At 44.4% G+C, this 13,258-nt stretch overlaps 2 protein-coding genes across 2 annotated transcripts in view; one reads left to right on the top strand and one right to left on the bottom strand.

Annotated features, from left to right (window-relative positions):
• Positions 1–5,958, bottom strand: part of TRAPPC3L (trafficking protein particle complex subunit 3L) — a 284,619-nt gene extending 278,661 nt beyond the window's left edge. The window contains exon 1 of the mRNA XM_069234567.1: positions 5,855–5,958. Coding sequence (XP_069090668.1) covers positions 5,855–5,950 — 96 coding nt within the window. The 5' untranslated portion in view covers positions 5,951–5,958. The remainder of the gene's footprint in view (positions 1–5,854) is intronic.
• A 405-nt stretch (positions 5,959–6,363) lies between these two features.
• CALHM4 (calcium homeostasis modulator family member 4) overlaps positions 6,364–13,258 on the top strand; it is a 50,087-nt gene continuing 43,192 nt past the window's right edge. Inside the window, exon 1 of the mRNA XM_069234569.1 lies at positions 6,364–7,106. Coding sequence (XP_069090670.1) covers positions 6,546–7,106 — 561 coding nt within the window. The 5' untranslated portion in view covers positions 6,364–6,545. The remainder of the gene's footprint in view (positions 7,107–13,258) is intronic.

The following is a 13,258-nucleotide window of genomic DNA, read 5'->3' on the forward strand; positions in this document are numbered from 1 at the left end:
CTGTATACCACTCCACTGCACACCTTTCCACAGTAATATTCACTGTATGCTGCTACACTCTACCCCACTCCATTCTACAACACTCTAGGCTATTCCACTCTATGCCACTCCAGTCTATGCCACTCCACTGTGCTCCACTCCACTCTATGCTATTCCACTGTAAGCAACTCTACACCACTCCACTCTATGCTATTCCACTCTACACCACTTCACGCAACACCACTCCACTGTATCCTACAATACTGCACTCCACTATATTTTTTGACACTCAAGTCTATGCCACTCCATGTTATTGCACTCTTTGCCACTCTATTCTACGCCACTCCAGTCTACGCCACTCCACCCTTACACCCCTCCATTCTATGTTTTTCCACTGTTCGCAATTCCACTCTATGCCACTACACTCTATGCTATTCCACTTTATGCCACCCTACTCTACACCATTCCACTGTACGCTATTTAACTTTATACCCCTCCATTGTATGCCACTCCACTATTCCACCTTAGGCATCTCCACCCTATACCACTACACTCTATGCTATTTCACTCTACACCACTCCATTCTATGCTGCCACTCCTCTCTATGCCACTGCAATGTGAGCTATTACTCTCTACGCCACTCTATTGTACAGCACTCCAGTCTATGTCATTCCACTGTATATCCCCCGCTCTATGCTATTTCACTCTATGCCACTCCACTTTATCCCACTCTATGCCAATCCCCTTTACGCCACTCCGCTGTATGTTATCGCAGTATATGCCACTCCAATGTTCTCCACTCTACACCATTCCACTGTACTCTATTGCACTCTATGCCACTCCATTGTATAACACTCCAATCTTTGCCACTCCAATCTTTGTGACTCCAGTTTATGCTATTGCACTGTTCTCAATGACACTGTACCCCATTCTATGACACTTCACTGTATGGCCCTCCACTCTACTCTACTCCATGCTACACCAATATACTCTACGCCACAACACTAAATGCCACTCCACAGTAAGACACGCCACTCTGCACTATAATACTCTCCAACACTCCACTCTATGCCACTCCAGTATATGCAACTCCACTGTATGCTACTCCACTATATGCTATTCCACTGTGCGCAACTCCACTCTATGCTGCTACATTCTATGCTGTTCCACTCTATGCCACTCCAGTCTACACCACTCCACTGTACGCTACTCCAATGTATGCTACTCTATGTTATTCCACTGTACACAACTCCACTCTATACCACTCCCATCTAAGCTATTCCATTCTACGCCACTCCACTATACACTGTTCCACTCTATGCCCCTCCATTCCATGCCACTCCACTGTACCCTATTCCACTGTATGCCACTACACTCTGCCTCACACCATTGTATGCCACTCCACTAAATGCTACTCCACTGTATGCTATTCCACTCTACGTCACTCCAGTGTTCATCACTCATGATTACACCACTCTACTATATGCAACAACATTCTCTACACTATTCCACTGTAAGGAACTGTACTCTGCACCACTCCACTATTCCACTGTATGCCACCCCACTCTACACCACTCCACTATATGCTATTCCATTATAGTCAGCTATACTGCACAGCATTCTTTGACACTCCAGTCTATGCCACTCCACTGTACGTCCCTCTATACTATGTCACTCCACTCTACACCAACACACTATACGCCACTCCACTGAGTGACACTCTACAGCACTCCACTCCAGTATATGCCACTCCACTGTACACTACTCCATTTTACACTATCCCTTGTAAGCAACTCTACTTAATGCCTCTAAGCTATTCCACTCTGTCACTCCACAGTATTCCACTGTATGACACCCCACTCTATGTGATTACACTTTGCACACTCCACTTTACATCACTCCACTCTATTCCATTTTGCCACTTGACTGTATGCTACTCTATGCTATTCCACTATATGCCACTACACTTTAAGCTGCTCTACTATACAACACTCCACTATACGCTATTACACTTTACACCACTTCACTCTATCCCACCCAACTCTATGCTACTCCACTGGACGCTATTCCACTCTACGTGACTCCACTGTATTCCACTCCACTCCATGCCACTCCACTGTACCGTACTATACTCTACTTCACTATATGGTATTCCACTATACACAATTATACTCTACGCTACTCGACTTTAAGCTATTCTATTCTACTTCACTCCACTTTACGCCACTCCACTGTATACTATTCCATTGTACACCACTCCACTCTATGCCACTCCACTGTGTGCTACTCCACTGTACGCTATTCGAGTCTACACCCTTCTACTCTCCACCACTCCACACTATTCCAAAGTATACAATTAGACTCTATGCTATTCTACTTTACGCAACTCCACTCTACACCACTCCACTGTATGCCGCACAAGTATACAGAACTGCACTCTATGCTAGTCCATTCTACACCACTCCACTGTATGCTATTCCACTGTACGTGACTCCACTGTATGCTACACAAGTCTATACCACTGCACTCCAAGGTAGTCCACTCTACACCACTCCAATGTATGCTATTCCACTGTACGGCACTCCACTCTACACCACTCCACTGTACGCTATTAAACTCTAAGCCACTCCATTGTACTACACTCCAATCTACACCACTCCATGCTATTCCACTGTACACCACTCCACTCCATGCTATTCCACTGTACACATCTCTACTATATGCCACTACAATATATGCTAATCTGTATGCCACTACAACCTGTGTTATTCCACTCTATGCCACTCCATTCTACGCTATTACACTGTATGCCACTATACTCTACCTTACTCCACTCTACCACACTCCACTATGCGCTATTCCACTCTATGTCACTCCAATCTTCTTTACTCCAGTCTACACCACTCCACCATATGCCACTGCACTCAATGGTATTCCATTGTATGCAACTCTAATCTCCTACACTCCACTATTCCACTTCATGCCACTCCATTTTACACAACTCCACTATACGCTATTCCACTGTATTCAACTACACTGTGTGCCATTGTACAACACTCCACTTTCTGCCACTACACTCTACATCATCCGACTACATGCTTCTCCACTCTATGCTATTCCACTCTATGCCTCTCTATGGTTTTCAACTCTACGACACTCCACTCTACCCGATTAAACTCTGCACTACTCCACTCTAAGCCACTACAGTCTACACCACTCCACTGTACGCTACTCCACTGTATTTAACTCTTTTCTATACCACTCCTCTCTGTTATTCCACTCTAAGTCACTCCAATCTATGCCACTCCGCTGTACCCTATTCCACTGTATGCCACTACATTCTACTTCACTCCGCTGTATGCCACTCCACTGTATTCCTCTGTATGCAATTACGCTCTGTGCCACTCCCCTCTACCCCACTGCACTCTACGCCACTGCCATGTATCCTATTTCACTGTACACCGTTATACTTTAACCAAGCTCTGCTGTATGCCACTCCACTACACCACCCCACTGTACGCTATTCCACTCTAAACCACTCAACTCTATGCCACTGCACTCTACACTATTCCACTCCACTCCACTGCACAACACTTTACCCCACTGTATGACACTCCACTCTACACTGCTCCACTCTAACACACTCTACTCCACTCTATGCAACTTCACTCTACAAGTCTCTACTACACTCTGTACCACTATACAAACTATACTCCACTATGTGCCCCTAAACTACACTATACAACCCTTTACTCCACTATATGCACCTACAATCTACTGTAGAAGACTCTACTCCACACTACAACACTTCCCAACACTGTACAACACACCAGTCCACTGTATTGTACAAGAAGCCACTCCCATTTATTACATTTTACTCCACTGTATGTGATGACTCTTTCCTCTACTGCACTCCACCCAACTCTACATGACTTGACTCCACAACACTTTACCCCACTAAACACTAAGCCACACCACTTTAGTCCACTCCACTCTACCACCCTCTATGACACTACACTCCACAACACTACACTTTACTACACTCTCTTTAACTGTACTGTACAACACTCCACTTAACAAAACTCCAGTCAAGGACACTGCACTGTACGGTTCGAAGCACATTTTTATTTAAAAGATTAAATTCAATGAAATAACTAAGGTTAAACCTTTGTTATAGTTAGGAAAACTGTATTTATTCTTTTTATGCAAACTAAATTTTAACGACACAAACATTGGAATTTCTAATGTTATAGTTATATCCTAAATGTATTATTTATGCACCACCTTTAAATTATTATAACTTTATTTTTTTATTTTTATACAAACCAAACTGTAAGTAAACAAACATTAGAAATTCTAAACTTATACTTCATATTTATATATTACGCTACACCTTCAAATTACTATGTCACGCATCTCCGTACACAGTGTTGTCACCCCACTGACCACGCTACATTAACCATAACTTGTGCTTTCTCCCTGCACTGTTATACCCTTGCATATTAACTCACTTATCCCACATGAAATCATAGCACTAATAACAACACTTAGGACGTTACAAATCACATTATTTGTGAGAACACAGTGCATGGTAGAGTGCAGATGCTGTTCCTCAGCTATGGAGGAGGAGCGTTGCCCCCGGCAGCAGCAGCAGCTGCAAAACTTTTACTACAAAACGATAATAAACTAGGTCAACCATACATGCTCAGTAGGATCTCTCCAGCCCAGCAACTGTGTAACTGTGTAACTGTGAAAGAGAGGCCCATAGCTGTTCCTTGTCGCTCTCTAAACCATCTGTTGTTATAGATGAAGCTATTCTCATGCAGGCAAAATTCCATCATCTCCATAATCACTGAAGTGCGCGGATAGTATTTAATGGGTCGCGCTCTTAACCATTGTCTAGCTGCACTAGACCATCTTTATGTGAAATGCTTGTACATAAAGATAAGTCTAGAGTCATAAATAGAAAATCATTCTCAATAGACACATCAAAAATGTTTTAAAAAGTCAGTTGAGTAACATAAATATGATGGCAGACAGGTGACATGGGGCCTCAAAACGTTGTGTACATATTTTGAGGTGTTTTCTAAAAGACTCCCATGTGCGGATATAATTGATCTGCCAGGGGGAGTCTTTAGTGATCTGCTGGGGATCACAAAGTTTGTTAAAATGAGAAAGCCAAGACTAAAAGAAGATCTCATAAGACAGAAGATTGAAAGTGTGCTACAAGACCATACCATTCTCTTTTTTTTTTCTTCTCACATTACTTCACATGATGGGTGATCTCAAAAAAATGAACACATTTTGAAAGTGTGTTTGCCAGCAACGTTTTGTGTGGAAGTAGTTTGGCCTGTGAACATTATTCCTTGAGACATTGCCTCTGCAACCACAAAATTTATATTTATAAAGGATTTTTCTATTATTTTTTCCACACCAATTTGTCTGGCTTGGACACATAAAAAAGATAGTCAGCACATTAGTGTCCTTACTCGTGCATTTGAATAACCACACTGCAATTATCTGCACTTTTACATAGCATGGACTGCATGTTGCTCTTTTTTGCTCACTGATATGATGATGGTGTGGTAAAATATTTCCACCAGCGCATTTAGGATAGGGGTGCAGCTATCTGTGGTGCAGCAAGAGCAGTGGCACCAGGGCCCAACATTGTAAGGGACCCCCTGCACCGCCCAAGCATGACTGTCTTTAGTACACAATAGGTGTGGCCCTATTGCTTGCTTGCATTCGGGCAAAATCCACACTTGCTATGCCACGGGTTGAGGTAATGGTGGAGACAACACTCTGGTCGTCATGGACTACAAAGCAATCACATAGTACCAAAACGCAATAAACATGCAACTATGCAAATACTCACTGAACAAAATATGTCATCATCCACAGCAGCGTACATGTGCACAGGCACAGCTTCCAAGTTTCCTGGGTCCATGCATGATGTGCTGCTCCAGTTCATCCTTTGGCTTGAAGGACTTGTAGTTCTGTATTATAATGCAATACGGAAGACTACAAGTCTCAGAATTCAAAGACAAGCCCGGACAGGCGCATCACATCACGCATGGACATGGGAAACTTGGCAGGGCTACACGGGCAGCTAGGCAAGACCTTTTTCTGCCACCTAAAAATACTCCGAGTTAGATGCCTTCGCTTTTTACCACTTTACAAACACATAAACACAAAAGATTGCGTGTTTGCCTAATGCATGCCTGTGTATTAAAAGTTATGCGCAACTAAATACCAGGCACACGTCTGAAGTTCAAAGAAGTTACTTGGCACACCTCTTCCCCGGGAGGAGATACGTTGGTAGTGCCCTAACATGGTCTTTGAAAATAGTAGAGGGGCTAACGTTTACGGTCCACATGTTTTTTGAGCGCTGCTTCCCACACACAGGCTGGTGGGAAGCTAGGGAAGAGGAAAGGAGTGGGCCGGGCTTTCGGTGCAGGCACACCCAGTATAACCAGACGGGTCGGGTAACCGCAGCCTGCGCCTGAAGTGCAGGAGAGGCCGGCCAGGAAGGGAGGACAACAACACACGGCAGAGAGGCAGCCACAATGTCCTGGAGCGGCCTGGTGTCCTTCCTGAAGAGCAAGGAGTCGCTGATATTTAACGCCGTAGTGGCGCTGCTCACCATCGGCGGCCAGCAGCTCTTCTCCTTCTTCGCCTTCAGCTGCCCCTGCCAGGTGGCCAAGAACCTGTACTATGGGCTAGCCTTCATCGGGGTGCCCGCGCTCATCCTCCTCATCGTGGGTTACGTCTTTAACGACCACACGTGGCGGCTGCTGACCGGCACGACGCACACCTCGGCGCCGCTGGAGCACAGCCAGCGCAGCCGCCTCATGAAGTCCAAGCTGCTCTGCTTCGTCTTCTGCGACATCACGAGCCGGGCCCTGGTGGCGCCCATCACCTGGCTGGCCGTCACCCTGCTCAACGGCGCCTACTACGTCTGCGCGCTCAGCGAGTTCGCCTCCGTGGACCAGTACGACTTCTTCCGAAATGTCAGCAGGGCCCAGCGCAGGGAGGTCCTGGCCTCCTTCCCCTGCGCGCAGTTCGTGCGCCCGAACCTGACCCGGGTGAGAGACGCGGTGCTCCTGGATCTCAGGTACCAGTCTCAGGTGGGTCACTAATACTAGCTTATTTTTGTATAGCGTTTTTAAGAGCTGTAAATAGAAGGCTTTACCATATTCTGTTTTGGAACGGCCTCATCACCTGTGACACCTTCACTAAGTCCTGGATTGTTAAGCACCAGCAGGTTAAATGCAGGGATTTTCAGTCTACACAAAGTGCTTTAAATGGAAATATAGAAGTACGGGTGCTCTGTCTTTAGAGTATCGTCCTTTAACTTTAAAAATCTGCTTGGTATTTAGTTGCGCATATCTTTTACCCACAGGCATGCATTAGGCAAACACGCGATCTTTTGTGTGTATGTGTTTTTAAAGTGGTAAAACGCGAAGGCACCTAATCGGAGTATCTTTAGGTGGCAGAAAAAGGTTTTACCTAGCTGCCTGTGCAGCCTTGCCAAAACTCCCATGTCCAAGAGTGATGTGGTGCTCCCTAGGATTGCCGGTATTTTCCTATTAAATGCATTGCTGAGAAGTTCTTATACTCTACCATTTAAATAGAAGTGCAGGTACTCACTACTGGACAATACTTGCCTAAACATACAGTATGAAATGCAGAATATTAAACAAGCAATATGGTGTTGGCCAAAAGGCTAGGATCGGTTTAAAGTGTGACTTGTGGTCACTTGGAACGTATCCCAATTCACTGGTGCTCACTGTGCCGACCCCAAAATGACAGAACGCTGAGTTGAACTTGCTTCAGAATCATTATCTGCAGATCACCGCATATGTCAGCAGCGAGTGTTAATTCACTGAGCCATCCAGCGGGCTTATGTCTGCGAAATGAGCAGCTCTGTATGATTCCAGGTTCCCGAGCCTAGTGCCACTGATAACACAATCCTTTATTTGTATTTTGATGGCGTTTTTCTCTGAGTAGAGGTTTATGGACGGAATCCCGAGCTGCAAGCATTAAAATGCGACATTAAAGAGCTGCTAAGAGTTGACCTTGTTCTCCTAGGGCAGCAATCAGAATCTTTATTGTAAGGTAAGTTCAATGAGTAGAACAGTACATCTGTCTTTATAATTTTCATGTTTTTCTTTTGTAAAACATTCAAGGCATCACTAGAGGTTGAGAGGGGAGAGGACATACCAAGAGTGTGCTTGAGGGATCAAGAGAGAGCCGGTGAAATTAACAATTCCTGGGGAGAGTTACAATAAAAGAGACTGAGAGGAACAGTTCTAAAACTTATGAGGACACAAGCGATTGAGAGAATGGCAAAGAAGTGTGTGAAGTGACACGAGGATGAAATAACCGTAAATGCCTGAACACGAAGTGAAAGTAACAAAATGAATGAGAAGCTTGTACATCAGAGAGCAACAAACCCTGGCAAAGAGAAGAACAAAATCAAGTTAGAGATGGGTAGCAGAGACCAAATAGAGAAGTTTAAGATTGCATGAGAGGGGAATGAAAGAGTGACGGACTCTCTACTGTTTTTTCTGTGCCCAAACGAGAAGCGTACCGACAACTTATGCCAGAGCAAAGCTTTTGTAACCCCCGCCTTTTGTGTTTTATATAAAAACGAGCTATGCTTTTATGCTGAACAATGTGTATTCAGCCATCTTTTTCTGAGTCTCAGCGGGTGTCAGGGCCCTAAGTTTAGGAGAAAAGTCCAACAGGACTGGGAGGTGTGCGTGACACTTTAGTTGAAGTTGCAAGGAGAGACTGTCTGTGTGCCTAACATGTGTAGTGAAAAGGCTTCTTCGCCATGCCTTTATACACCGGAGCTCTGGGTGCGCTCATTTTCAATGAGGAAGCCACTTCAGTAGAATGTGCAATTTTGGGAGGTGCCGCCTGCGGTGAATGTAGCAGGTACATTGGGTAACTGCTTTTCTGTACTGGGGCCACCGTGAAACCAGTCTCCAACCTGGCATTCCTAAATGCAGACCACAAAGCACTGTGACCTTCTTATCCTGCACCGGAGCATCGTTTTACACTTCAGCGCTTCAGTGATATTATCTGCACTTTTCCGCACCCCAGAGGTCATTAGGACCCCTTTGGTGCAAAACACACTAGTTATTGCTGGAAACATTACTTCGTTTTGATGTGGCAATTGAAGTCTCAAATAGCGTATTGTTTTGATGAACTCTGAATGGGTTCGAGTAGCATTTTTTTGGCCTTTACCTTATCTAGTAAAGGCCGGTGTAAATAGTACTTCCTTCTCATCGATAGGTGAAATCCAGTCAGTACTGTAGCACTTATCTGTGTGGTTTGCCCCTGGCCGTGTCTTTTCCATTGGCTGACATTTTATACTTATGATTGTACCCAGTGGCGTAACGAAACTGGAAGTACACCCCCGCTCAAAGAACATGGTGCACCCCTTCCCCTCGAGACTCAGGCTCAGATGCTGTACTGAGGAGGGCCCCTGGAGCTCGGGGTATCCTCGAACCGCGGGGCCTGCTGGGGCCTTTGTTACGCCAGTGATTGTACCCTCTTGATGCTGGGATACAGGCACTCATTACTCTTGTGAAAAAGAATGCTACGCCAATCACCAAGGCATACATTTCTGTGGTGGGGGAGGGGAAGTCGTTAATGGACTTTTCATCATAGACGTAGATTTTGTTAAACTCATCAGTAGCTTTATTATGGGCCCGCCTCCTTCGGGAATCTCGTGCACTCACTAACATTCCTTAGCTCACAGATTAGGCACATGATCATCGGGAGTTATGGTCTTTTTTTTAACGGTGCATCCAATGGCTGTGAAATCTGCCTTTGAAGTGAGGCACGAGCTGGTGTGGCAGGCTTCACAGTTGATCTTTAATTATGCGCAACAATAGTTGTTCGCTTGAGGTCTGCAACTAGCCTTTTCTATCTAGCAAGTGGCTTGAATCTGCAGATGTCAACATCTTAGCTGTGCTCTGTTCACTGTGCACCTCGGGGTGACTGACGCTTTTAGCGGCCTATTAAAAAGGAATAGTTCTGGTGATCTAGTAATCTGTGATTCATGAATTCAGATAGGAGCTTCTGATGGCATATTGTGAAATATCCATTTGTATTACTTAATAGTAAGGTTGCCGTGCTTTGCTCTTTGCCTCCATAAAACGATGTATCTGCTAGAAGAAAAAATGTAGAATTTCTTTACTGTTACTGATTTCCTATTCAAGTCTGTTGAATGTCAAATATAAAAATATCGACCTGTCAAAATTTAGTGGCTAAAAAATCGATCATCGCTATACCATGAAGGAAAGTCTTCTTTTCCTGTTACTTACTCCACATCTACTAATCTTCAAGAGATTATATGACATGTTTTGGCGTTTTTATTGCACAAAAAACCCTATGTCACAGGTAACCAGGACAAATGGATAATATTTCACAGTTGGATTTGCAGTAGGGTTTCTTCCCCATAATAGCCCTGAAACCACTGCGAAGAGCTATAACATTGTCAGGGATACAAGGAATATGTGTTAGGACGATGAAATTATGAGGCAAAATAATCTAAATTATGCACCAAAAATCATACATTTTACACAATTATGCAGCATATTCTCTACCAGTAGTCTTTTTATTCATTTGAGCTAGAAACCCAATATTTGGTGAAATCTGCACATTTTGTGGCAAATGCAGTTAATTAATGAGTCTGTGATCAAAATCATATAACTGCTGGCCTTGCCATCGCCATTTTTTTTTAATCAACAATTTATTCAAGAAAGATAAACACAACTTAGATGTTCAAATTCCAATCATTTCCCGTTGTTGGTTGCACTTGAAACAAACAGCTTGTTCAAGCTAACTACCCAAAAATAAACTTGCAATATAAAAAATATGTAACTGGTACCAGATGTAATATGGTCTGATATTCCTATCTTTGGAATCTGGTGACATTTACAAATCACTTAGCCTTTGGCCTCATGGTTAATGATGTGACCAGAACCTATGTATATAATTATGAAGGAAAATATATGTGCAGTTAACAATACTAAGTCTATACTTAGGAATATGTTATTTATTTGACAATATTGTTGTAGTCAGTTTTTTGGCCACCGTATTTTGGCAGATCGATAGGCTTTGGTCTTGAAAGTTCAGCTCCCCGGGTGGTGCTTCAGTCTTACCCAATCACACAGAAGCCAGGAAGGGGGGTGTCTCCTCTGCGCTCCAACAATAAGCAGCTCACACCACGTCCTTCCTGTGGCTGGGGAGGTCAGCTTGCTGAGGAAGTCAAAGATGGCAACAGCTTCCGGGTGCAGTGGCTGCATCATGGTTCTCGCCAGTAATATGCTGAAGAAGCAATGTTGCTGCAGAGAGGCTTCTGGCATTGTTTCTGAGTCCGTTCGCTGGTTGCAGGGAGCCTTCCGACATGGATGACGACCCCAATGTTCCTAATGGCTCCCTCCTGGCGTCTATGGGGGTCACGGGCAATAGTCCCAGTGAGGTCAAATCTTCTGGGTGAATGCCCTAACAGTCTCAGTGGCCCCCTTCTGGCATACAGGGTCACAGACACTGGCAATGGCCCAAATAGTTCAGTTACAATCAGTGAATGCACAACAGTCTCAATGGTCCCCTCCTGGCATATAAAGGCCACAGACATGGCCCAAATGAAATCGATGACACCAGACGCTAGCCCACAATTTCACTGCAGCCATGACGTGGGTTACAGCCTTCTGCCAGAGAGTGGACAGCTCTTTCTCAGCACCGGTCCTGACTGGACAAGGTACCTCACACTCTGCTCACTGGGATCCACTCATCAGGATCTGCTCTGGGTCTCGCACATTCCATGCTCTCTCCACCTCACAGGACACACTGGTCTAGGAAGGGAGGCAAAAGGCTTGTGCTCGAGGCACATGGCAAGTTCTGTTGGTGTCCTGGGTGATGGTCACTCAGCCAGCATAGAAAATTACAGATCTTGGTCCAAGTCTTGGTTGCAGCAGCTCAAAGTCTTTGCAGCTTCTTTTTGCCTGGTGAACAGTGCTGTCAAACATAGTGTGGGACCACCTTTGTAGTCCAAGATGTTCTGTTCTTTACAAAGCATGCCCAATGCTTTCAGCACGGCCTCTCGTGGGAAGCAGCCCTAGTCACATATGTGATGTAGTGTCTGAACCTTTGAAATTCAGTTGTGGGTGTCAACTCTTTTGAAGTGCTCTCTCCTCTGCTCTGCCCTTTGTCAAAGGAACAGTCTGCCTTAGTAGGAGTGGCTTCAATCTGTTTGAACCATAACACAGGCTAAGGGAGTAGCCAGGAATCACACCTGGCTGTCAGCCTTACACTGAAGGATGCCCCGTAAAGGTTGAAAGGCAATTCTTCAATTAACAAACTTCACTTGATAAGCCTGCATCGTTCTGTACCATTTTCACCTGACCCATGTATGTAAAGTACCACATAATCACAAACTTGTGTTTGGATGACTGCAATTATTCTCTAAGTGACTGTATTACCAAGCCCATTTTCAATAAATTATAACAATTGCTGAGACATCAGATTACCTGAATAACTTTATTTACCCTTAAAAAAATCTTTAGGCCTACAGGCCACTTTATAGGGTAGAACATGCATTGGCTGATCAAGTGAAACTTGTTAATTCAATAATTAAATGTCACAAATATTATTAAAGATACTATCAGGAATTGAAATTTTGGAATCTGTTTCTTGTTAATGATTGTTTTGCCAGAATGGAGAATGCATAAATCACTTCATAAAATGTAATATTGAGATATAGGCCTTCCCCTTGTCACCAACCTTATCTGTCCCACCATCTCCCTGACAATGAGCCCAGGCCCCACTGACCAATAACTCTTCTTGTAATTTAAGAGAACTTTGAGGGGCAAAAGGGATGTTCTACTCCCCTCTCCTCCAGTAGGTGTGTTCTCATCCCAGCACTCAAGAAAATCAGCAATCCACATCTCCAGTCTCTGGGTTCCAGTCCTCACCTCCACAAGACTCTGCAGGTTTTGGGCTTCTAAGATGCAACCCACAGGCCTCCACGTTATGCACCATACACAGGCACACACATATCTCATGCGGTCCAGCACTACACACAATCCATGCAGGCAAAGGTTAAGTTAAATACACAGCCACAGAACTCTACATGAGTAGGCACTACTCCTATAGCACAGGTAAAAAGGCTTGTTCAAACTACTGATTACTACTGAACACAAAACACGTATGTGTCCCTGTCACATAACTCCAGGTAGAGGCAGTATCCTTCTGCCACAAC

The sequence above is a fragment of the Pleurodeles waltl genome, chromosome 5, assembly GCF_031143425.1.
Source record: "Pleurodeles waltl isolate 20211129_DDA chromosome 5, aPleWal1.hap1.20221129, whole genome shotgun sequence".
In the NCBI taxonomy this organism is placed as follows: domain Eukaryota; kingdom Metazoa; phylum Chordata; class Amphibia; order Caudata; family Salamandridae; genus Pleurodeles; species Pleurodeles waltl.